Here is a 26,331-nt window from a genome sequence, read left to right on the forward strand (position 1 = left end):
AAATTTGGCATGATGTGCAAAAAATGGGGAAACAGGACCTATGGGGGGACAAAAGAAGAAGTGGTAGGCCAAAAACTATCTACAGCAGATGAAAAATACATGAAAGCCATATCCTTAAGAAATAGTAAAAGATCTGACACAGGACCCGAGAGATGTGTTTGAAGCTGAAGCCTCATCAGAAATTGTTTTTGGAAGGGTGGCTGTCAAGAAGCCATTTGTAATGAAGGAAAACAGGGAGAAAAGGCTGAGGTATACCAAATCAGACAAGAAATATGCTGAAAATCAGTGGAAGCAAGTCTTATGGAGGGGGGAATCTAGGTTTGAATCTTTTGTTTCTAATCATAATTGTTAATTGTTGCAGTCGCCTGGACCTCAACATTATTGAGGGAGTGTGGGATCATCTTGACAGTGAATGGAACAAATGACAGCCAACATCCAAGGAGGAGCTTTGACTGTCGTTCAAGAAGCCTGGAGAACTACTCTATTGCTGAAGACTGCTTAAAGAAATTATAAACACAGCTCAACACGGCCTGAAAGAGTTCAGGCTGTGTTGAGAATAAAAGTGGTCATAAGAAATGTTGATTTTCAAGCTTGTTAGAATTATACAGAATATATTTTTGCTTTCTAGCTGCAAGCATTTACCATTTACTAGCAAAAAATAGAAATGAGGGGTGGTCAGAGGTTTTGTACAATTCTGCATATGTTTAATCACTAGAATATTGATTTTGGCTGGAAAATAATCACTTCTGAGTTAATGTTGTACCTTGAGATTGTTTGCTTTGTCCTACTAACTTACAAGAAATCTAACCAATAACTGTTTAGCCATTGCACCTTGCTTAGTAAATGATTAGTAATAACTGACATGCATCTTGTAAACGGAATTGTTGGTGACCAGCTGATGAATAATTGTTTCAGTACTTGCAGGTCTTACACTCACCCTAGTGCCTGTTGCTTTACTCAGTTGTGCCTTTGGAATGAAATTCCCTCTGTGTGCTTGAGATAATTCATTTGCAGCTGAGAAAATACGCACACGTACATGACTGGTCATGTGCACGTATCTCCAACCTGTCTGCATCCATGCCTGTGCGTGCCCACCTCTGTGCACTCATCCTATAACTAGGTTTATATATGCATAGTTTGCTCTGCCATAGTCAGATATTGCTCCCATCCACACACACACGCTAACTGCCCTGCAGAAAACTAAGAGCCAATTTAAGAAGTAAGCGACTTGCACTGTAACTCCTCTGGCGTCTGGTTATCTTTGGAGTGCTGAGTGTTTGCTGTACAGCGGCTGCCTACTCGCAGCACATAATAAGATTTCAGCAAATTATTTCTTCTATAGGACTCCTTCCTGGGTGGTTATTCTACATATTCTGCTTTCTGCTTAACCTGATTATAGGTTAGAGAGGGGGGCATGGGACAAAAAAACAATCAAAAAAACCCCAACAAAAAAAAGGGGAAACTCTTCAGAGGTCAGAGAAAATAGATTTAGGTGGAGGACCAAAATGAATAATTTTTAAAAAATGTATCAAATGTAATTAGATTCAGTTTTATTTATATAGCTCCAAATCCCAACAATAGTTGCCTAATAGTTACCTTATATTGTAATAACTTAAATAGAGAGACTAATCGAGAGAAAACTCCTAGCTATGAGCAAACACATAGCAACAGTGGGAGGGAAAAACCTTTTAACAAGAAGAATCCTCTGGCAGAACCAGACTAAGGGAGCAGTGGAAGATGACACAAAAGACACGATTTGGAAGAACAAAATTATGCCAATAGTCCATTAAGGGTCTGTATAAAATGACAGTACTACTTTTTGGTCATCATTTGAGCTTGGTGACAGTAATGAAGTCATAGAATCACAATTCTTGCAGTTCACAGATCAAGTCTTTGTTAGTCATTAGCAAAACAAGTGCAAATACAAAGCAAAGTAGTGAAGACTGAATATTACTTTCATCATGTCAAAACATAATTAAAGCTCATTCATTTAAAAGATTTAAAAAAAAAAAACCCTGAATATTTCAGATGATGAATTGGTGAATACTTTTGTTTTGACAAAAACTGGTCATACAAACTGCCCTCTTAAACCCTAACTAAGCTTTAATAGTCTGTTTCTAAAGGATTTTTTTTTTATTCTAATTTCCAACAAAATGTGTTTTAAATCTGGACTGAATAAACTTGTAGAAGTCTGATTGTCCTTGAACATGAGCCTTTTGTCCCTGCTGTCATTCTCAAATTTAGATAAAAAACCTTTGAGTTGCAGCAGCTCATTGCTCAGTAGTGAGGGCCATAAATTGTGCATAGTTCCCAGGGGTACAATAGAAAATTCTAATTGTGAATATAATAATAAAACCACATAATTTGAGCTAAATGTGAATTTTTAAACAAAGGTTACCTGCATCTTAGACATGAGACCAGGGTGTTTGCAGGTAGGTTGAGGGAGGTGGACTGAATCTATAAAGTTTGTTTACCGCAACATTCAGATGCTCCTCCATCTGCTTTTTATCCAGTAAATCAATTCTGCTGCTTTGTGCTGTTCAAGGTGTGCTGTGCTTATGAAAAAGGATGTTGTCTGCATGCAGATTCTCACTTTCTCTGCATGCTGTTTACTACGCAGATCCAGACTATGATGTTGCTGCCTGGTTCAGCCAGTTGCATCAGTATGAATGATGTTGATTCAGAATGCAGAACTACTTCAAGTGTGAGAGCAGGGGGGTATTACATTTTTAACTTGGCCATGTTTGATTAGCTTTAAGTAGTTGATGCGCACTCATTAGCCACTCTCTTAGGCACACCTTGCTAGTACCATGCTAGAACCCTTTTGCCTTCAGAACTCCCTTCATGCTTCATGGCACAGATTCAACAAATTACTGGGAACATTCCTCAGAGATTTTGGTCCATATTCACATGATGGCATCATATATTTACTGCAGATTTGTCAGCTGCATATCCATGATTCGCCATATCCTGAAGGTGTTCTTACCTCACACAATCTGCTTCAAGGTTTCTCTTGTTGTGCGTTCAGGGATGCTGGTCTGCATAACTCTGTTATATCCAGTGGTTATTTGAGTTACTGCTGCCTTCTTATCAGCTTTAAGCAGTCTGACCATTCTCCCTTGACTTCTTGTATCAACAAGGCATTCTAACTGCCGCTCACTAGATATTTTCTTTTTTTGGACCTTACTCTACAAACCCTAAAGATGGTGGTGTGGGGAAAATCCCAGCAGATCAGCACTTTCTGAAATATTTGGAGTGGCCTGTGTTGCACCAACAACCACGCCACGTTCAAAGTCACTTTTATCATCTTTCTTCCTTGTTCTGATGCCCGATTTGAACGTCTTAACCATGTCTACAGTGTATGCCTAAATGTTGTGAGTCAATGCCGTGTGACTGGTTTATTAGACATTTGCGTTAACAAGAATAAATAAAGTGGCCAGTGAGTGTATAGTATGGCTGCAACTAACAATTATTGTGATAGTTGACTGATCAATGATACGAGTGTATTGCAGTTACAAAATCACATCTTCGTGGTTTTGGAATACGACACTGTGGACCCCACACAGCGTTCAGGTGACTGTTTTTCATTTTTGTTTCACACACAGAAGTGTTTCTTTGTGGTTTGGCAACAAGGTCTTTTCCAGGCAGTCAGCTTTGCAGCTGCACACTCTCATCTCAGGTCACTAAAAGGAAGGAGACCTCGTTAGCACAATCATCTCCACCTGCCCCATCAACCTGCTCTGCCCCTTGAGCCCGCTGCAGCACCCCTCCACTTCAGCAGAGCCAGAGACCACACCCTTGTCACAGACTCATTGACAAATTTTTATGATCAAAATCATTGATTATGACTCTAGTGTATAATATAATAGATTTTTTTTTCTACTTGTGGGATTTGCTGAGGTTTGATGACACAAGGAGCTCTGGTTTCTCCCACCATTAACAGAACACTGTTGGATAATGCTTTCTATGTTAGCCAGAAGACACTCTCACTAAAGAGTTTCTTAATCTCAAAAACAACAATCGCAAAAAAAAACCCCAACAAAAAAACACACCTGGCCGGACTTATGCAGCTGTCAGGAAATACCTCTAAATCAAAATACACTTATAGGCTAAACTCAGGTTTTCTACACAGGACAAAGTAGTTGTTGTATTTGTTTATTTTCCTGCGCTGCACAGTTTTACATCTATCGCAAACTGAGATGTCCACAGTGAATATAATCCAGGTCTGATAAAAAGCGGTCAGGAGCTGAAGCGAGTATTGCCTTCAGCTGTTTTGTTGTCATTCCTTGCGAGTATATTTAATACCTGCAGCTTCATACTGAAGCAGGATGAGTCTCCAAACACAACAGCAGAAGTGATTTTAATATTCCCTTTTTTACAAATAAATTATCCCCAGCATGGGGACAGGATAAATGAGAATCTAATAGAAAATTATAATTTTTCTCTTTTTTTTAACATCTTAGACAGATAAGCTGTCACTGTGTCTCAGTGTTACAGTTACATTATTCACATTTTTGATTTAGCATTTTATTTCTTTTTAGAAATTTGATCCATTTACCAAATTCAGAATGTTTTCCTACCTTTATTTCTTTATTCTTGTTACAGTATCACAGCAGGTTACAAGAGCCATGACATTATTGTGATCAGCCACATTAAAAACACTTACCTAATATTGTGTACATGATTTAATGATTGTTTTTGGCAAAAAAAGGAAGCGAGAAAACAAAAGTGAATCTGCCTGTCACTGCTCATAATGTGCACAGGCATGTGCACCTGTAACACGCCTAAACACGCCTACCACTGTGTGGTGAAATGTGAAAAATTCTGCACCTCTCCGCACGTTGCATCGCCACAGACCCTACCATTCATCACACCCACAAAGGCTACATATTTTGGCTTTCAGATGTTTCACACAGCGGGATATCTAATCATGACAAATCGCGACTCAGCACAATGAGTTGCTCGTTTGTGTTCTCATTTGTTCTTGCGCTGTGGCTGCTGCAGTGGCAGTGAAGAGTGGGAAAACTAAGACTGGGCACATCAAATGCTTAAGCCTGTTCTTTTTATTTGTGCTCATGGTAACGAGGCAACTATCTGCTTTTGTGTTTGGATTCATTCATACTTTATGGGCGTCAGTCTACGATCATACGGCACACCATTTCTATTTATAGGATCTGCTTGCAGTTTAGCTTGTGATGATTGATTTGGTTTCTGGTTTCTTTCTGTTTGATCTGCGAGCTTTTTATAAACCCCCCTCCTCGATGCTGTACCTCCTCCATAAAACGTCCTTTTATTACCGCCTTTTGTTAAGCAGTTTAATGTTTTTACTAATTTGCTAATGTGCAAACTTCCTGTTGCCAGAACTATTTTTATGTTCCTTTAACAAAGCCGTTTGATAACTCGTATGATAAACGAGCTGCGCCAACACTGTCGATTCATAAAACGTGAATGACCGTGTGGGTAGTTGGGAAATGTGAGGGAAAAAAGGAAAACGATGAGTCATTCATGAAGGCAGGATCCAGGTAACTGTTAGGTTGTGTCTATCAGATGAGATTAAACCATCTGCTGAAAAAGCACATGTTCTCACCATATGGTATGTTTGTGTGTGTGTGTTTGCACTCATTTGTGTTACATATTAAACTGAGTTTTTTTTAATACATACCAGCTAGTTTTTTTTTATGACAAACTAAACATTTGTAAAACCAGTTATAATAATACAAAATGACAAGAATCCCAATTTCTCCCTCAACTGAAACCGTTAGATGTCTTTTTTTTTTCTTTTTTTTTTTGTCAAAAACAGACTTATGAACTCAAGAAAAAACAAAGATGAGGAAATTGCACTTTTTTTATTCTTCTTTGATACATTTCTTAAGACTTGTCACAATTGTGTAACCTTTCTGTTCATTCGTCAGCTGCTCCCTGACTGACTGTAAATGTTACATGAGAAAAATATATTACGGAGGTGTGTCTTTTTAATATAAAGCTAGCGGTAGGCGACGGTTTGAAATGGGCTTTTTCATAAATATTTGAAACCCTGGCTCTGTAAAATGTTAATAAAGGAGAAAATCTACCTGCTAGTTTTTGTAAAGCTCACTTATTAGCATCTTGTCTTGTTTTTTGTGTTGCGTATAATAACTGTGGAAAGTGGAAATAGGACAAGTTATGGTTTATGGGGGGATTAATTGCTACAATATTTCCAGGCTGCAAGTCACAGCTTCCTACTTTCTTTCTGCTCGTCTTCAATCGAGAAGCTACCTGTGATAAGACGGATACTGGAAAATAGACGGTAAAACACGAGCTGTGGGGTAGGTGATGGGTTGAGAAACTCAACATGACAGAATCAGTGGAGCTGTTTGCTCTTTCTTTAGGTAACTGATTCCTGGCTAGAGCTAAAAATTAAGTAGAGAGTAGAACATTGTTAGTCTCATTTATTAAATGGCAAGAATGCTAATATTTCCAAAATGTTTTACCATTTTAAGATAAAACCATTACCTTATAAGATGCAGCTCCAAAAAACAAAAGCTCCTCCTAGCCCAGCTGTTACAGCAGAGGAGATTTGGATACGGGCACGCATCCACAGACGCATACGAGAATTTAATGAGCTGGCTTGCGCCACAAAGAGAATCCAGGACATTATATTTAGACCCCGTTTTTCTTCATTTGGCTTTACTATACAAAGAAAGAGAGACTTTCCCTCAAGCAATTTCTGTATCCCGTGTTAAGAATATCATTATAAGGCGTCGCATTTAGGGAGAAAACGCTAACAATGCCAATAACGAGAATCGACATCCTCAGAGAGGATGAAAACACTCGGCATATTAATTGAAAGCTGTTGAGGGGTTCACAGAAGGATCAGCATCCTCCTGTCACACCAGCACCATGTGTGATTTCTACTCTGTGTGTGCTTTCTAGTTGAATCTCAGTCCTGCCCTTTACTTGCACCTTTTTTTTTTTTTTTTTTTGACAAGAACCCAGTGTAATGAGACAGAAGCCAAACTTCTAACTCCACACACACAAAGCTATGTTGTAGGTGTTTGACTTATTATATCCTGTATATAACAAATACATTTCAAACAAATGATTTTTTATCATTATTAATATTATTTTGCCTCATTTCTGCCGATGTTGTTCCTGCTCTTACGACAGCTGCAGGTGTTTTTCTTTCACTGGCTTTGCTGCCGGGGTTCAGGTCCCGGTTCCTTGACAGTCGAGGCCGTTTGTTTCTGCACTCGTAGCGCTTTGGCTGCTTTGACAGTCGAAGACATGGGTGCATCACCTTGTTTACTGTTGTCTCTGGCTTTCCTCAACCTCTTGATCTGTATCTCTCCTTGCTTTGACCTACCTTTCTGCTGCTCACACTCTGCATCTTTCGCACCGCTACACTTCCCATCTTTCACCTTCCCTATTTCCTCTTATTGCAATCCTCCTTATTTCCTTGTCCGCTCTCATTCTTTAGCTTCTGTTTCTTGTCCCTTTTCTCCTCCTATTCCTCATAATCACCTCCCTCCTCCCTTCCCTTTGGCCAAGGTCCATGCTATAAATCAGAAGAAAATGAGCCTGTTCCTCTGTTTTGCAGTGGAGGAAAGTTACTGAAAAAGTTCCTCAACTGTACTTTTAAGGTACTCTACATGTCAGTGATGGCTACCATCATACAATTTGTGCTTCTGACAACTATACAGGGAAATTTAGAAATGCTTTTCACTACCTGCAGTATTCTGCAGGTTTTACGTATAAATTATACTCAAGGATAACAAAGCTTGTTAGAAACCTTCTAATCGGGCAAACTTTACAAATAGTTTAGGCTACAGGCTTCTTGCCTTATTAAATACATTATATGTCAGTTTTAAGATTTTATAAAATCTGCCTTTGGGTTGAATAGTTCTTAATATTAAAAGTCATTGATCAAATCAGCCTGCGGGTCTGGGTAATAAATTCTTTCCATGCTTAAAGATCCACTGATTTAACATTTATATTTACAAATGAATCGGTGGATGCAACTCTGATTAAACACAGAATCACGCTGGACAAAAGTTCAGGCCTTCCACCAGGCAGCAGACAATTACAGTTAGAAACCAGATGGTGCAATAGTGATGTATTTAAAAGAGGCAGATATTTCTCTGAAAGTCAGTCTTGTTCTTGTATTTGTGTGTGTGATTGATTAATGTGTCTCCCTGCCTGCTTAATGTTGAAATAAGCTTCTCAGATGCTCGTCACATGAACTTTAAAACCTGATTCGGTGTCTGCTGTCACAGACATGTCAGCGTTAAGGTGGATGTCACAGTCAATAAAGGTTTAATCCACGCTACCTGAACTGGTAACATCATTATGAGGTCACAGTAGGTTGTGGTATTCACTGTGAGAATTTTACACCTGCCAAATTCAAAGGTGTCACACTCACAGGTGGATGTTCATGAGATAAATGGAGATCAGTCAAACACGCATTGATTGATTTTATTGCAGGACTGTAGGATGGATTACCAGGGTTAAATTCAATTCAATTTTATTTGTATAGCGCCAAATCACAACAACAGTCGCCTCAAGGCGCTTTATATATACAGGAGATGACTACAAAGTGAAAATAGGTTGAATGAATGATTTTGCGTAAAGTCATTGTGCTAACCTTTATTTCACTGCATGGAAGAAAATGAGAACCTTTGTACTGGTGAAATTCAGCTCCATAGCAAAAAACTCACATCTTGGTGAGCAGTGCTAGGGTTAGCTGTTATTTGTTACTATCGTACCTATGTTTCACCACAGTGTTTAGATTGACAGTTTCCAATTTTGTGTTGCTGGTGGCGTGGCTACAATTTGCTCACTGAACAAAACGCACGAACCACTGTTCGAAAAGGCCCCCCGAGTGTGAAATCAAACTTCACACAACTAAAGAATACACACAGAGACGTACACAGATCGTGGCTGTTCAACCAAGTGGATACAAATTAAATTAATGGCGGTCAAAGTGGACTTCTCACTCTTTTACTTCAGTGAACGACCTAAATGTTTTCTGCTAGCTGGGTTGTGTGTGTGAAAAAGTCATTTTTTAAAAATAAAAAAAGCCCACCTCCTGATGGGCAGTTGTCTGGAGAATGGACAGTAGATGGTATTTATCTGTCACTGACCTTCGCATTACTCTCCTTCCTTTTTCTTAGCAACTGCTGAGGGAGATGCAGCAGATGGCCAGCCGGCCTTTTGCCACCATCAACGTCGCCTTGGAGACTGAGGAGGAGCCGCCTGACCTCATAGGAGGAAACGTCAAGGTGAGCGCAACCTTTTCCTTAAAGCAATCAACACAGAACCCCAGAGATCTACTTCTCTTGTCTGGGTTGACGGTTACCGCAGGCAGGGAAGTTCCATCTATCTTTGCCCATGTCACTCATCTGCCCTCAAGTGGGAGCTCAGTCTTGTGTCTTTTAGCTGCTTTTTTGATTATGCTCAGGGAGAGATATACTGCACGTCATCTGCTTTACGTCAATGTTGGCTCTGAAGAATTTTTTTAAGGAGATCTCATTAGTTTTCAGCAAGCCAAGAAGGCCAAATTGAGCTCTCTTATGAAGAAGAGTTTGAAGTGCATTACAGGTCTAGTACATCTAATGAGGGTCAATGCAGTGTGCATTTGCCGGGACAGTGCGAGGGTTGGATGATGTTGAATGTGGGCTGCCAATGAGTAACACAGCACATTATACCAGTTATATCCAGGTTATGTGGGTAGCCTGTGAATTCTAATGGAAATGAATTGAGTTAACCCAGGAGTTAAATACATGCAGACAAGAATAAGGTTCTGCTGATTAAGACAGTACTTACCTCCCACATTGAGATATTCTTCATTTGATTAAAAAAAAATTGACACCTTCTCACGCAAAGTGTTTGCAGACATGAAGATAATGAAACAATTAGGGGGTAACAATAAAATCATAATCTTCATCTTAGAAAACACCCTTGTTTTAGTGCATCAGTGTGTTTGATGGACAAACAGAAAATAAAGGTAGCAAGTTTACTCGTTCATATTTGGAGTGCAGCATTAAAAACTGGTAAAGATTTCATTTTTATAAAGCTTTTTCTTTTTTCTTTTTATTATTATTTTCTGTGTGTTTTTTTTGCTTCAGTCAAGTTAAGAACCCAAATCAAAAAGACAGTCATTCATAATCCTAATAGCGTGGCTAATATTGATTTACCTTGTTTGTGTGCGCATGTGTGTGTAAGTGCCCGTTGTATGTGATCGTGATCAAATGTGGTTGCAGACAATGACTGTAACGGGAACTACCTTAAAGGCAGTTTTGAGTACTCTGGCAAGTGACTGCATAGCCATTTTTTGCACATGCATGCACTTCAGCCGTGACAGATACTTGTGCGAGAATGCAGCCGTCCATTTCAGTTTGATCATCGCTCAATGGACTTCAGTATATGAGCTGTGTTGTACAGAGTCTGTGCGATGTCAGATTGCACCAATTTGTGCCTATATGAGAACACTGGTAATGATTCAGTGTTTTTACTGTTACCAAAGGGTTGCATCCTGCTACTTGCACACTCTCACATAACTCAAATGGCATATTTCCACCAGTGAGATTCCCGCTGATGCAGACCATCTCCTGTTGCGTGCTACATGTGGGAACCGAATACTTCAGACAGAGTCGTGACTTGATAATCCTGACGGTTTTTTGAGTCCATGTGTGAAAACATCCCCACCACCCCTCCAAACACACACACAACATTCTGAATTATAGGTATGGTGAAAAGAAATCTGTGTAGAGAGAAAGTGCTGAAAGTAGTAGAAGGGTAGATTTAAACATAAAGGTCAAGGTGAGGTAGAGATGGAGGTTTAGAAGACTTCATTATAGAGAGGAGTTTAACGTGCCGGCAGGAGAAGTCGGAGTGGATTTAAATGCAGATGCCGAGAATAGATGCAGTAGCAGAAAACATTTAAAAGTAGGAATCGTGCACTTATAGAAATTGCAGTTTAGTATACAACGGGCACAGAGCCGCAGGCAGGTATACCTGTGACTGTGCGCTTTGTGATGAATGACCCCTGAATGCAGATGCAGCTCAGAATTATAGGACTGTGCAGCAGGCTAGCTCAGGGCCCCTCGGCTCTGACAGGGTCCATGCATCTCAAGGGGCTTGGATCATGAGCACAAGGTTACTTCTAGCAAAGGCTGCGGGGCCCCTCGGGAAGATCAGCAGCTAATCAAACCCCTGCTTGAACAGAAACTATGCCGCCTCTTCACATCTCTGCTCCTCTGTCCTCACTTCTTCTCTCCTCTTCTCATCTTTTCTTTCCTTTAAGTGTTCCCTTCCCTACTGCCTCCTTCTTCGTCCCTCTTTCTTCTTCTCTCCTTCTTTTAACCTCTTTGTGATTTACCATCTTTTACTGTTTTTTTTCTTTTATCTTCATTTTATTCATTTTGCTTTCTTTGCTTTATCATTTGCCCTTTCTTTTCATTTTTTAATGTCCTGTTTTCATCTCTTCTGTTAATCTCGGGCTTTTATTATCTTATTTCGTCTTTCCTTTGTCTGCTCTTCATTGTAATTTCCTTGGTTAGCCTCTTCCACTTTTCTCTGTTTTGCAGCACGGCCTCACTTCCTATTTTTTATGCCCTCTCTCCCCTTTTAATGCATTCTTGCGTTTTCTACATTTCGATTTTTTCCTTTTTTCCCCTTTACCCAGCAGTGGTTCTCGTCTATACTTTTACTCTTTTCTTGTTGGCTTCCATTCGTCATTTCTCTTCTCATGTCATTTATTCAAATCTATTCAGTATATTTTCCCATTTCTTTATTTATATTGCTTCTTCTGTTCTTGTCTTCTTATATTTTGCCTCCAGTTTTGGCCTCCTTTTTTTGTCCTCTTTATTTTCACTTTTTTCTCCATTTTGACTCGTTCTGTCCTCTGCTTTGTATCTTTTCTTTTTCTTTTCGTCGCTCTTGTGTCCTGTCTGACATCCTTACTTCACTGTAGTGTTCTCCTCTAATTTACTAGCCCTTAACTGATCCTATCAGCTGTCTAGGATTTTCTATTGGCCTTATCTGGGTGTTTTTTTTCTTTTTTTTGTGTGTGTTTATATGCATTCTGTGTGCACTCCTGTGTGTTGCTGTAGCGGAGAAAGAAAAGATGCTGCAGAATCAGACCTCTTCCTGCTCTGCATTACCTTTTCTTCTTCCAGCTCTGGTCTTTTTTTCCTGTTTCTTCTATTCTTCCTCCTCTCCATCAGGGCAGGAGCAGCTCAGGAGCAGAGATCCAATTTAGATCTTCCTCCTCAGCTTTCTGTGCCTTAACCTGCTCAGACAGTGAGTGTGCGCTATCCTATCTCCTCCCAGCTCAGATTGAGCGACTCGGAGCAGGTTCTTCCCCTTGTTTCCATGCTGTTTTATCAGGATGCTACAGTTGTGTATTAAGGCCCACAATCAGAGTATACGGGAGGCCAGGCGCCGCACAGCAAGCTCAAGATCATTAAAGTTGTTTATAGTCGCGATGGGAAGTCCAAACTTGCTCCGCCGATGAGATATATTCACTCAGCTCCTGCCAAATGGAGCCTGCGGTCCCAGCATAGCAGGCAGATGATTACCTTTGTGACGCCTTCTGCTCTGCTTTTATTCATAGATACTGTGCGAAGAGAGGAAATCAGGACATGTGAGGCAAAAAAAAGTGTTTGCTATTCGGAGGGAAAAGTTTTGTTTTATCTAATATGTTTATGATATGTCATTCTAAGCTGCAGGTCAAGTGTATTCTGCTAATGTTGGTGTCTTTACCTATTAAAACCCTACTAGGAGTAGTGTTTTCTGATCAGAGTGGAGTCTGTCACATTCTAGGCCTGATTATAGGACAAAATGACTGGTTGTGCATCAGAAGTTATTTAGCTACCCTTCAAATAACCTGGAAACTATTCTAATGGTCATCAACCCACGTCTTTGTTGAGATATACTGAGTTACCAATACTTGCTCTTAAAGGTACAGGGAAGGTCGTCAAATTCTGTCTTAATGAGGCAAAATCAATCAGTGCAGATCAGTGCTCAGTTATTTTTATTTGCTAGAGTTTGTTTTTTGTTTTTTCTGTATGAAAGACAAGATATTCATTGTGTACCTCATTTTCAGGTCCTTTCTTTATTTCATTGTGACATAAAAGGACCTTTCCTTCCAGATTCAATTACAATTACATGCAATTACACATTTTTGATATCTGAGGTTATATTTCCTGAGGTGTTTTATGTTGTTTTGTCAGTAATCAGTGTTTCTGTTCCGGCACTTATGTAAAAACCAACAAACGGAAATGGACTGAAAGATGAGGGAGCACTAGAAGAAAAACTATGTGCCTTTTGTTTGTTTTGGCCAGCACATCAGATACCTCGGTTTGTTTGGGCTTGTGTGCGCGCGTGCGTGTGTATTAAAGATGACAGCCATTGTTGTCTTCCGCTGTCTTTAGTCTTCAAATAAAATTAGCATGCAGTTGGCATTACTACACATACACTTCATTGACAACTGGGGTTGCGCTCTCTTTAATGTGATTTCACATCAGAGTCCTGTTTTAGTTTGAGTTAAGGCTTACTCAAATGTAAAGTACTGTGCAGAAGTCTTGACCCACCCCTCATTTTTTTTTATATTTTGCTGCCAAGGAGCCAGACGTTCATGTAATATGTTTTTGCAGGTGGTCTGGAGTTGTAATTCTCCAGGCTTTCAGAAGGTATTTCAAAGTGCTTCTTTGGATATTGGCTGCTTTTTCATTCATTTTCACCTTGCACGTTTTCGGAGTTTGTTTAGGCCACTTAACACCAACAATGTGGATCGAGCAAAAAAAAAAAGGCATCTAATTCATGGTGTATTTTTAAAAAATCTAAACTGGATCTTTAAATACAAACATAACACGGCCTGATAAGCATGAAATTGTTGCACCAACAAGGTGATTCTCAAAGCGCTATTAGCCAAAAATGTTGGTATGGCTACTTTAGATGACAAAAATAAGAAATCCAGCAGAGACGTGACACAGGACCTGAGAGTTGATCCATCTACTGTTTGCCAAATGAAGTTAAATAGCGAGAAAAGGCTGAGGTACTCCAAATTAGACAAGAACTGGACTGAAAATTAGTGGCAACAGATCCTATACTTAAATTTTTTGGTTCAAATTCAAATTTAAACCAAATTTAAACTTGGTTCATGTATGTATGGAGGAGGTCAGCAGTCAGTGTCTACAGCCATCTGTAAAACACAGTGGAGGCTGTATCATGGTTTGGGGCTGCATTTCAGCCAGGGATGCTGGGAATCTTTTTGAGTTATGAATGCTGAAAAAAACCATCAGAATTGGCTCCACCAAGCAATACCAAGCAATATTTATTTTTCTGCATGACAATGATCTGACTGTAAGTGCAGTAAAAGCATTTTATGGAAACACAGAATGGAACATTATCAGTCTCGGATTGTACTTGAACATTTTTGAAGCTCAGTGGGATCAACTTGACAGAGAACCGAACAAAAGGCATCCAAAGTTCAAAGAAGAGCTTTGAATGTCCATCAAGATTTTTTTGTATTTACTCATTTTCATCGTGGTCTAATATTAAAACCAGTTTGGAGATTTGAAACATGTCAACGTTACATTGGGAACGGGGCAGGTACTTTTAATTAGTATACTTACATGCTTTTTCCATTTATAATTGCATATTTCAATAAATTGCTGCACATATTGCCTATTTGCCCAGCAAAACATAAAGAAATATGTGTGGTTGGAGGCTTTTGCACAGTACCGCACTTATATAAACTTCTCTGGAGGATTTAGTTCAAATCCATCACCATATGTTGCCATTACAGGGTGCCAAATGATTTTTGGTGGAAAGAAACCAACTCACTAAAAACTCAAAGTTGGCTCAGTGGTGCGGCTGTACCTGGTGAGTCACCACAACAGGGAGACTGGCTTGCTCTTGTTGCTGCTAGGGGAAGACTATCCCCTGGCTTCTGCTAAAGTAGAAACGAATGCAGTGGATGAAAGCGGAGCAGCATGCGGCCGCTTTGTATGCCCACATCAATGTGCACGTATGTGTGTTTTTGTGTGTGTGTGGGCAATTCTTCCTACTGGGCTAATTACTGGAGGTAATTTAACAAAACCTTTTGCCGCTCTGCCTGGCCACTCTAGATAACTCTCCAGAGTGGCGGCTGGTGAGGGAGGTTGAGCAAGGGGGAGCCGGCGGAGCTGGGGAAGAGCGCTTCAACACCATATAACAAAGGCATCTGCTGGGGAATGTTATTAACATGCAGCTTCTGAAGAAGACTACAGAAAAAGACACCTCCTTTGGGGAACATCTTAGGCAAAGACAAAGCATGCTCAAAGAGTTTGAAAGGATGGATAATTGAATTTTTCAAGGTGTTGTTTTTTGATCCATCCCGCCCCCCCATCCCTTAATTTCTGCATAGGACAAAATAAAATGTATGTTGTGGAAGATAAATTAGGTGTGTTTGTTTGTTTTGGGGTTTTTGGTTTTTCCTGTTTTGTTTTTCTCAAAAATAGAAAGTGAAGCACCTGCCTAGTAGCGTCAAGTTGAAATTGAGGTTGTACACTGGATGCAGTGCTGATGAACACTGCAATTGACAATGAAACAAGGCCTGTTGAAATCAAAATGATCCCATTGTCACATCTCACATCAGTCTGATAGTGAGTCTCTTCCAATACCACACTTATTCGCAGTGCCTACTCCCTCTTCGGTCTGAATATGAGATACCGGTGTTATAAAATGAGAAACGACACGAAAACAAGTCACAACCTAAGAGCAGCTTGCAGCTGCTGCGGTGGAAATTGGACTTGGCAGACGAGTCTTACGACGGCTCTAAGCTGTGAAATTAAAAGCTGCCAGTCTTTTTCTTCTTTTTTTTTTTGTTTATTTATTTTTACACAGAATACAGATGTGTTCAAGTCATCACGGCGCCACTTATTTTTCAGTTGTAAAAATACTGAGAAATCCATTCTGCCCGAGGCGAAAACAGGCCCGTGGACTGGAGCAAACCCAGCCTAGTTGAAGTGCTTCTGGCAAGGCCAAAATAATTGTTTCATCTTTTCTTGTACCAAGGGATCGAGGAGCAAAATTAGCCAAGTGTGGTATTGCTCTACCTTATGTTGTATTGGTTGTCAGTTGTCGGTATTTTTATTCCCATTTTTTTAGCAATCCGTGTCAGCGGAGTATAATGATGTTCTGGCACCGTGATTTTGAAAATGGGAAGAAATGATCCTTATAGTGAGTGCTTTGTTGTCTTATCTCGTTATTGAGTCATCACTCATTTATCACACAAAGCTGTAAGGGATATTAAGGTTGGTTTTTTTCTTCTTCTCTTTGTTGCCTTGAGGGAAAATATTGGCTTTTACTTTAATCAAATGAAAAATAGGATGCTTTTATCTGGTTCTCTCCCACCTCTCTTATGAGTCTTTAATTTTACTTTTCTAAAGTGCCTTTGGAGCGCTATAGACACCTCTCTGACTGCGTCCCACAGCACCCTTCACAAAAAGTAAATTAATGTCTACTGAGTTTAATTCTTGTTTTTTTTGGTTCTTATTATTATTACTACTACTATTATTATTATTATTATTATTATTATTTGGCTGTTTTGTTTTAAAATTGTTAAAGTTTTACTTGGGGCCAAATGCAGTGTTTGAGGTGCTCCAGAGAATTAATAGTAATCAAAATCAGACCTGATTTTTATTTATTTATTTCAATAATCACAACACTAGCTGACAAGATCATCATACACATGCATTAAACATGATATCTGTGCTGTGAGTTTGTCTGTATTTGCCATTGAAATCCACTCTTAGAGAAGGACTTGTGCTTTTTTCTATTCTTGCTCAGCCTCTGTTTTCGTGAACTCACTGAAAGGAAAGAGAGAAAGAGATGTGCCTATAAATAGTGTAATATGTGTAAGGGGAATTCCTTGAAGGATAAACTGATTGGTTCATATGTGTCATTTCAGACACAAGTGTCAGAAACTTGACAGCTTGCAGAGTTTAGCAGCCTCGTGTCTCACATGGGATGAAGAGTAGCACACTTACAGTTTCCCCAGTAACCACAGATGTTGGGAGGCAAGACTGTTTAACAGTTTCAGAAATCATTTTTTCACATTTAGTGAGGCATTTAGTGCTCGTTTGTAAGAAAAATCTTTTTGTCTTATTAAATGCAAACATATAAAAGGGCTGCGTTATGTGATTGCTATGGTAGCCCTGAGATGTCAAACACACACAGAAAACACCAGTAAACAACAGAAATGGAAGAAAACACAAAGAAAATGTTAAAGATACACAAAAGATGAATAAAACACAGGAAGTTGGATAAAACACAAAGTACATAAAACAAAAACACTACAGTAGTTTTGGGGAGACAATAACGTCACTGAACAGCTGTGAAAGTGACATAAACCAAAACATGCAAAGTATTGCACTGAGACGTGTTTAAAAAAAGCAGAGAGAGAGAGAGTAAGCGCAGGTAATATGTTTCTATTCATATAATACTACATATTATATACTACAGTAGATACATGTTTGTTATTGGCTGTTTACTGTTACCTTCTCACTTCTACAGCTGTCACGTTATCGTCTCTTTGCTTGTGTTTTGTGAGATTTTTCAGGATTTTTTTCTATTTGTTGGTGTAGTGCGTTTGACCTTTCAGGGCCACCGTAGATGTCAGTATAAACACTTTGATTTACTGCAAACAAATTAGAGCGTAGTCACAATGTTTCATTTGTGGTCTTTTTGATTGCTTTGTTGAAAACATGTTTTCTTAAAACATGGCTGTTTTGGTTGACACTGACTTTCTTCTTAGGAACAGTTTTGTTTGTTTGTGTTTATTATATTTCAAATAATTACATGTCATTCAGTGTTTACATGTTCTTTTACAACTTGGGGTTGATGTTGAAATGTGACAGTGAGCACCACCAAGGCAAGCGATTTAAAAGACAAACAAATAGCAAAAGCAAGGGAGTGAAAGAGTGTTTTTTTTTCTTTTTAATAGAAAACATTACATGGAAGAAGGAGCTCTGTCTTCTCCGTGATAAGCTGTTGTGAAGTTTTCCCTTGTCTAGGTCAAAGGTCATGAAGGAGACACTGTGGCACTCTATATGGATTCTAAAGCATTGTGGGATAAACTCTCCGTGATTTTAGCCTTTTAAAGTTATCTTTACAAGAGTGGGGTGGGGGTGAAGAAGGAGGCTGAAGGAGAAGAGAATGCAAAACAAAGCAGTGACCCATCCTATTATCTTTGGGCCTCTTTGTCTACATTAGTCAGATTAATTTCTCAAAGCCGTGCCACTGTTACAGTAATTTATTTATTGCATGTCAGAGTTGAGAAGCAGGCCACAGCTTTAGTGTCTGGGAATTTATTTGCTGCTGCTGGTTCGACTGCAGTGTTTCCAGAGGGTGCATCCATCCCACTCCCCCCGGTCAGTTCTCAGGAAGGGCTTTAATGCGGTGTGTGTGTAAATGTGAGAGAAGAAAGTGTTGCTCTTATATACACACATTTTGTATTCTTAAAAAAAAATCAGATACATGAGAGATACAATGACACACATTGGTGTTATGCACACGCAGCGCAAAGTGTAAAGCCAGTTTTTCTGTTTAGCCAGTTGTTATATGAACATAGGCTTTGTTTCTTGCATTAAATGGTGTAATTTTTAGAGGTGCATTTTGCTGGACAAAAATAGTAAAAATGACTGTTAAATGTGAGAGAAAGTTTGCAAACAGGCCGCCATGTTGGTTTTTGCCCAAAATCTAGGAGCAGGGTTTGCATTTGCATGGTTGCACGAGGTCGTAGAAGAGAGAGAGGCCCTGTCGATTATCTGTTACGACACCGTCCTAGTGGCCTGTCCATCAAGCGTCCAGTGCTGCGAAGCATTGCGATCTCTTGCGTGCAAGAGCCCCTCTTGGGACATCTCCCATAAGAGGGTACAGCTGTGTGAAAATGTTACGGGAGTGCCAGAGTGTCCTACCCAGTCAAATTGCAGTCATTGCTTTTAGAGAAAAACTGATATGATGGTTTATCCATGCATGAGGCCGACGTGTAAAATCACCAGCACATTTATTGAGTGTCTGGAAGGCATGATGGTATCCACTAAGGCGTACTGTATACAGTGCATATAACGGGGCATAAAATGCCCTTCTCTGTCAGGTTGTACCTGAGCACGGCCAATTGCACAGGCACACCTCCGAAAGCACATGTGCCATAAACAGACAGACACACATGTGTGCGGGCATAAACAAATACAGACTCCCTTCTGTTACAGCATCAGCTGAACTGAATCCCTACTCAGACACACACACACACATACATACAGACACCCAGAGGCATCCAGGTCTTTGTGCCACTTCCCTAGCTACCTGCGAGACAGCCTGTGTATCCTGCTGGTATGAAAGGTAAGCCTCAGAGAGACGGAGCAGAGAATAAATGTGTAAAATGGGTCAGAGCCTGAATATCATTACTGCCCCGCTCCCCATGTGTATACTTACTGTGCCTGTGTGTGTGTGTGTGTGTGTGTATATCTGTATGTGTGAGAGAGACAAGCTGTGATGAATTTGTGAGTGAAAAGGCAAAAAGAGTGTGTGCCTAGTGCTGTATGTGCGCGTGTGTGTCACTTTAGCTGCATTCCCACTCGGGGAGTTAAACTCAACTCTCCAGAGTATAAAGACTGCCATGGGAAGGATCTCAACTTGTCTGTTTTGGAAGGTTTTGTGTTTGAGCACATTGAGAGGCAGTGTCAGTAGTGTGTGAAGCCATGCCATGGCCCAATTTTTCTTGTCCGGCTCAGGAATTCAAAACACAAAGCCAGAGAGACACAGGAAGTTATCTGTATGCAGGCAAGATGGTGGCATTCTCCATATCCATATCCTCTGTCGAGGTAAAACTATAAATATTGTACGAGGCTAGCATCAGCAGCAGATCCAGACAGTGTTTACAGGGGGGGGGGGACTCATCCCCCACATATGGATGAGTCGCTGATAAAAAGGAGATATTGGTATTAGAGAGTCAGGCGTGTCAGACGGCCTGCAGCGACCGGAGCGCACCGCCGACTCAAATCTCCATTCAGGCGTCTTCGCTTGATAGCCACTCATTGCCAACGCTGCACACATGCGGCATTGTCATGAAATTGTGCTCAGTTGGGGATTTTGAAGGTTGGAGGGGTGGGCAATTTGTGCCTGCAGATCAGTAGTTGCATCTCAGCACGGGATAGAAAGGTGGGTTTTTTGTGTTTCTGTGCATGTTGCTGACACAAACAAGAACAGTAACAGTAAAGCCTCTGTTATCCACGGCTTTGAAAATGGTGTGTGTTCACCAGGATTTGAGAGCCTTGTGATGTATACTTTTTTCTTCTTTTCCCATTTTCTTTCCACAGTCCGTCCCAAAACCCATCGCCCTCGAGCCTTGCTTTGGCAACAAAGCCGCCGTGCTCTCCATCTTTGTACGGTTACCCAGGGGCACCGGCGGAATCCCTCCTCCAGGACAGTCTGGTAAGACGCAGCCTTTAAAATCCTTCACTTGTTTTTCTTTCCTGACTTGTTTGTTTGGTTGAGCCTCACTTTTTTACATCATCTTTCCTTGATCTGACTTCCTCCCCCCTCTGTTATGTACTGTAGCTTTGGTCTTAGTTGGTCCATGACAATTTTGAGCCTTTCAGTCTTTTTTCAACGTGGTTCACTTCCTCTTTCTTTTGTTATCCAACACCGACTTTATGATCCAGCCTCCAGTGTATACGCACACACACCAGCTCCAGTTTTAAGAAAATGAAACTGGTGATCTTGATTCTTAATCTATAGATTAGTTACATTTTTATTTAATATTTGTACAGGATAAACCTGCAAAATGCTTCCAAGTTGATGCATTTAATATACATGGATAAAAAATAATTGAGAGCTCACGCATCTATTTTTTTCCCCAGGCCTATATATTATGTAAATAAAAAAAATTAGGATGCAAGGACCAGATTTGGGTTTTGGTGGGACGGAAAAAAGCACTATCAGCATTTAGGAACAGAGCACAGTGAGAAGATGACATACAAAATTAGGAATTTAGAGATTTCTTGGTGTTCCTTTTTCAAAATATAGGAAGGAGAGAATATTTAAATCAAGCACGCAAACTGATTTGTGATGGACGTCAGTCTGGGCAATACCTTTACGTTAACAAACTTAAAAAAAACAAACATACATTAAACCTTAAATTTAATTACACTCAAATTGAACCGTTGTGATTTCAGGACCATGGAGAGCACTCAAGGTTTCACAGTGATTTTATGAGCTCTACTTGACCACATGACTGATTTTAGTGGTGGACCTACTCAAATTCAGCTGCGTGCACTTTGGACCAGTCGCCAGCCTCTCACAGGGCATTCGCACTCTCATTCACACTTATGTGAAATTTAGAATCACCAATTAACCCGACCTCACTAACTGCCTGTTTTTGGACATCAGCTGACTGTGCCTGTGTTTGGAAAACAGCACAACAGTTGTAAATTACTCGCAGAACCAACCACACCTCTGAGTGCTACTTGGGGATTGTGTGATTTTTAGTCTCAACAAAATCATGCACATCCATCTCGACAGTGGTCTAACATGTTTACAGTAATTACTTCATGTAGCACCATCGTTTTGACGTGGATGTATTCATTTTTAAAACGCTACAGCTTGAAAGCAGCAGTGCTATTCCTGGTTTTCCTCAGTTACTGCTCTTCACTCCCTCCTTTTTTTTCCTCTTCCTGTGGCGAAATGAAGACTGCTTGTTGCTTTCCTACCTTCATCTACTGGGTGTGTTAGGAAGCATACTGCAGCTATATTCATGCAGACTCATTCTGTGCTTGATTCCTCTCTATCCTCTTCTCATCCTCGTTGCTTTAAAGTGCAATCTAGTGTTTTTCCTGTTTCCCTCTGCTCCCTTCTTTCCCTTCCTCCTTCTTTTTTGCCCAACTTCTGACAGCACTGAGAATTGAGTCCATTACTTTCTTTCATCCTCTGCTCTGTCACTTGCTGTCTTTACATTCCCACCCATGCTTCATCTGTTTTTCTTATCTTTCTTTTCAAGATCCTCTGATAAGACCAAGTGCTGCTTCCCTTACCTTTTCTTAGTTTTTGTTTCCTGTTCTCTTTCTTTTACTGTCTCAATAATTCAACTCGCCTTTCTTTCAGTATTTTTTTCCTCCTCTGTGTTGTATAGCTCTTTGCCTCCCACAGTTGCAGTCCCCAGACCATCAGCATGCCTAAGGCCCTTATTAATTACCACATTGTCCTTTTGTCATAACAAAACTGCCGCGGCTCTCGATGGAGCTTTCCCTCGGGCAGCTTTTGTTGAGACCATGTTAGCTGTGTTCCTACCATCTCCTCGTGCCCTGGGGGGGGGGGGGTCTACCGTTCTAATGCTTTTAACTTGTTCCCCATCCGGCGGTGTTTCTATCAGATCTTTAAACTGCTTTCAGTTTTTCAGCATCACAGCACTCTTTAGCTCATTTCATAGCAACCAAAAGGATATCACCACTACAGACGATCACTGATTTCTATCTTCGGCTCGTTTAGGTGATTTGAGCCATCCTGCACCCTTTTTTTTTCTTTTTCAATCAATAAGAAACTAGTAGTAGCTGTATGATTTCTCAGCATGCGATCCCTAGCGCAGCCGCTTTCTTTTTTTGCCTTCAGTTATGTTTACTTGATTGCAGTAAATGCATCTAATATTGGTGATAAATGGAGTTTACTGGTATTTCATGGCTCAGAGAATGTTATTAAATGTTGATGAAGTGTGGTGTAAGGTAATGATTGCCAGCTCTGCACGTTTGTGTACGTGGTTGTGAGTTGGAACTTGTGTGTTTTACTTTCCACACATCAGCAGCTTTCCCCACATTACAGTTACTGCAATAAGAGTTAGCCTCATATTGCAAGTGTAGCCTAATTAATGCTGGGTTTTTGAGACTGTTACCAGTGCATACATTTCAGTGTCTTAATTTTTTTCTTAATTATAAACGCCATTTTAACATGGCTTAGCATTTAACTTCTCTCCATCTAATGGAACTTATATGCATCGATTTCAATATTTATGGGTCAGTTTCTACTTTAAACCTGATCATTTATCCTCATTCCCAGCTCCACATTTGTATTCTTGGAGGTTAAAAGTGCTTACATCACAGTTTATCCTCTGTCTTAAAGGTCACACTGTGTTTTTTAGTTTTTTTAAGTTGTCTTCTGATTGGCTGCCTCTCACAAAAAAAAAAAAAAAGCTCTGCGCTTGAGGTGATCATATTCAGGGGTGCACATAAGTGGTCCACAGGTGCACATGCGCTGTTATTTTGACCTGCGGACCACTTATGTGCACCCCTGATCATATTAGATCATCCCTTGTCTTTTATGGAGCACTGTGATTATTTGCACGTTTGAAACTTTGGACATGTTTTATATGTTATACGAAGTTCACAGGTTGATATGACAGAAAATAAGGAAAAGCGTAATAAAAGTAATTCATGTTTGTAGTTTTATATCTTTTACTTTAACTAAATGAGTCCTCCTGTGTGTGTGCAGGTTTGGCCGTGGCCAGCGCGCTGGTCGATGTATCTCAGCAGATGTGTGTGGGGTACAAGGAGAAGTCTGGCGGACTGAGGAATCGTAAACAGCAGCCCACAGCACAGCCATCCACCTGCATCTGACTGCATCCCCTGTCCTCTTCTACCATCCCAACACCAAAAGCTCTCCCATCAGCCTCCCCCACCCTCCCCTCGCCTCAGCCCCATCCTTCAGAGACTCCCACCAGCTCCGTTCTGGCAGGGAGAGGTGCATGCTGGGACGCAGGACTTGAACGTTTTGGTAAAGGGGGCCGAGACATCTGGCAGACTGCAGCCTCAGAGGTCTCCCGCTTCCTGTCCTCCTACAGGAACTTTGATGCTTGGAGTCCCCTCGAACTGATCGACAGAAACTAGACACAGAGAGGGGGGAGGGAGGGAGGAAGGAAGGAAGGGACAGAGCAGGTGCTGACCCCTCCCCTCCCCCTCAATGAAACATTTTACATTTGTCGACACCACCTCGTTAGTCGAGGCGGCCACGGCTTGCTGCTAGAAGAGATCCTTGTCTCGTAGTTTTTGACAAAAACAAAAAACAAAACAAAAAAAATCCAGAGACTTTGCGACCGTCTATGTTCGCATTTTATTTAAGTTATTGTTGTTCTTTCTTTTGTATTGTGTTATTTCAGAGGCAGGAACAAAACTGGACACGCTCAGTTGGACATGCACACACAAAAACGCATAGCACACACTTCAGCAAGCCCTTGTACCCATTTGTAGCCCATTGTCACCTGCTGTCATGTTCACAGCTCAGCACTGAGGGCTGTTGTCACTGGAGTCCTGCACAGTTTGGCCTCCGAGCAAGCTAACAGCATGTTCAGTCTTCCTTTAATGAGGATCCACTGTAGGAGGTTGCCTGTGTAGCCAGAGCCCATTTAAAGAGTGTGTGACATTTCAATCGGCCTATGTGTCTTCTCCCGCTGCCCACTCTTGCGGCCTGTCTAGAGCTTCGTCTCTCCGTCTTTGGCCATTTGGCTGCCGAGCCGTCCACCGCACAAGGCAAGACCGCTGCAATGCAAAACCGCTGCAATGCAAGACCGCTGCAATGCCTCACCCGTGCTGGCCGGCTGGCTGCTGGATCACCAGTGCAATTGAAACTTTTCCAGCTAATTACTCTTCCAGTTCTAATGAAAGCCAATGGCAGTATGCAAGGCTCACACACACACAGAGCTAGTAGTAGTGGTGGGGTGGGGGGAGACCTCTGGCAATTAAAAATTGTCCTCGAAACCCATGTGACACAGGCTTCCTATAGATCACGTGACTCTGATTGACTGAAGTGATTTGGATGATGTTAGTGACCGCTGCCAGGGCAACTGTTGAGCTCTGAGACTGTTGCCTAAGAAATCCATACCTTCTAATTACTGCTCTCATTTCCCGAAATGCAATGCATCCCTCCTACCCCCGGGATACCAGCATCTCCGCCGCTCTTATCGTGCCATTCGATTGCGATTGTTCCACATCTGTGATCTATCTACAACCGCCCAATTAGCCCATACAGCAGCGACGTCTGTGCCCTTATCGATGCGGCTACAGTGGAGCTGCTAAACCCCAGCGTTTAAATGGTAAAGTGCAGTGTTTTTTATTTTTGTTAGCAGCCAGAATGCATGAGTCAGTGCCTGTTTCTTTTAGAGCATCGTTTTTTAAAAATGGACTTTTGAATCGGCCTCCATGTCACAGAAGACCCTGGTTATTTATTCTGAAAGAAAAAAAATTGTCTCTTGAAATTATGTTGTCGTCTGGTCCCTCAGCTGCTTTTAGCTGCACTTGTCTACAGTCTACATCTAAAATATCGGGCCCGCTTTTAAAGCAGCATTACTTCAAGTGGGAAAATGAGGGAAAATGCAGAATAAAAAACCCCAAGGCAAACACAGAAAAACTGAGATTGGTAGATTAAAACAGAGCTGTCACAACTAAAACATCAAATTTGGATTTGTGCCATTTTTTCCTTTAGTTTTTCTTTCTTTCTTTGTTCAATTTTGCATATAGCTATATATATATATATATATATATATATATATATATATATATATATATATATATATATATATATATATATATATATATATATATATATATATATATAGCTATGTATCTTATTGTTCACATTTATAAGGTATAAGTTGTAAGCTGCACACTTTTAGGCCACATTTGTTGGTGTATCAACCTATAGGAAATATGCTGCGTCTCTTTCCATCTCGGAAGGTTGTAAACTTCCCACTCTCTGGGAAGTGCAGCAATAGAACAATTTAATAGTTTGCATTCTACCCTAAAGAGCTCGTTGTGTTTAGTTCCCAGCTCTCACATGTGCTCAGCATACTAGAACTTCACACCGCCTGGTTAAAGGGCACACTTTTAGCACTGGGAAAAGGTCAGAACAGAAAGCATGAACAAAGCTGACATTCTGTAATTATAGAGTGCCGCGTGCGCTCGCGACTCCACTTGGCGAGCGTCACGGCGCGGAGAAGCCGGCTCCGTTCGTGCTCGTGCTTTGAGGAATCAAAGCGCTTCACCTGCAGTCTTTATCAATTTTCCTCTCTTTCCTCTGCTAGAATAAAGGATTTGTTTTTTTACCCAACATGGGTAGTTTGATGTTTTGTTGGGTTGTTTTTACAGAATAAAATAATATTAATTATTATTATTTATATTAAACTGAGGCTCTGGATGTTTTAGGGCGTTTTGGTAATAACCAACTATTATTACATGAATGTGATGATCACAAAGAGTCCTTCTGAGTTCCACAGAGTATTTTTATTTAGTACTTTTTCAGTCCCTTTGAAAATACCTACCACACTGT

At 40.6% G+C, this 26,331-nt stretch overlaps 1 protein-coding gene across 2 annotated transcripts in view; it reads left to right on the top strand.

Annotated features, from left to right (window-relative positions):
• atrn (attractin) overlaps nucleotides 1-25,537 on the top strand; it is a 123,556-nt gene extending 98,019 nt beyond the window's left edge. The window contains exons 27-29 of one of the 2 annotated variants that reach the window (XM_063497135.1): nucleotides 9,150-9,257; nucleotides 20,343-20,457; nucleotides 23,503-25,537. In XM_063497135.1, coding sequence (XP_063353205.1) covers nucleotides 9,150-9,257; nucleotides 20,343-20,457; nucleotides 23,503-23,627 — 348 coding nt within the window. In that variant the 3' untranslated portion in view covers nucleotides 23,628-25,537. Of the gene's footprint in view, nucleotides 1-361; nucleotides 4,470-9,149; nucleotides 9,258-20,342; nucleotides 20,458-23,502 lie in introns of those variants that run through there. The other variant, XM_063497136.1, reaches the window with a different exon arrangement.
• The last annotated feature ends 794 nt before the right edge of the window (nucleotides 25,538-26,331 follow it).

Source organism: Pelmatolapia mariae, linkage group LG16_19, assembly GCF_036321145.2.
Source record: "Pelmatolapia mariae isolate MD_Pm_ZW linkage group LG16_19, Pm_UMD_F_2, whole genome shotgun sequence".
Lineage (NCBI taxonomy): Eukaryota > Metazoa > Chordata > Actinopteri > Cichliformes > Cichlidae > Pelmatolapia > Pelmatolapia mariae.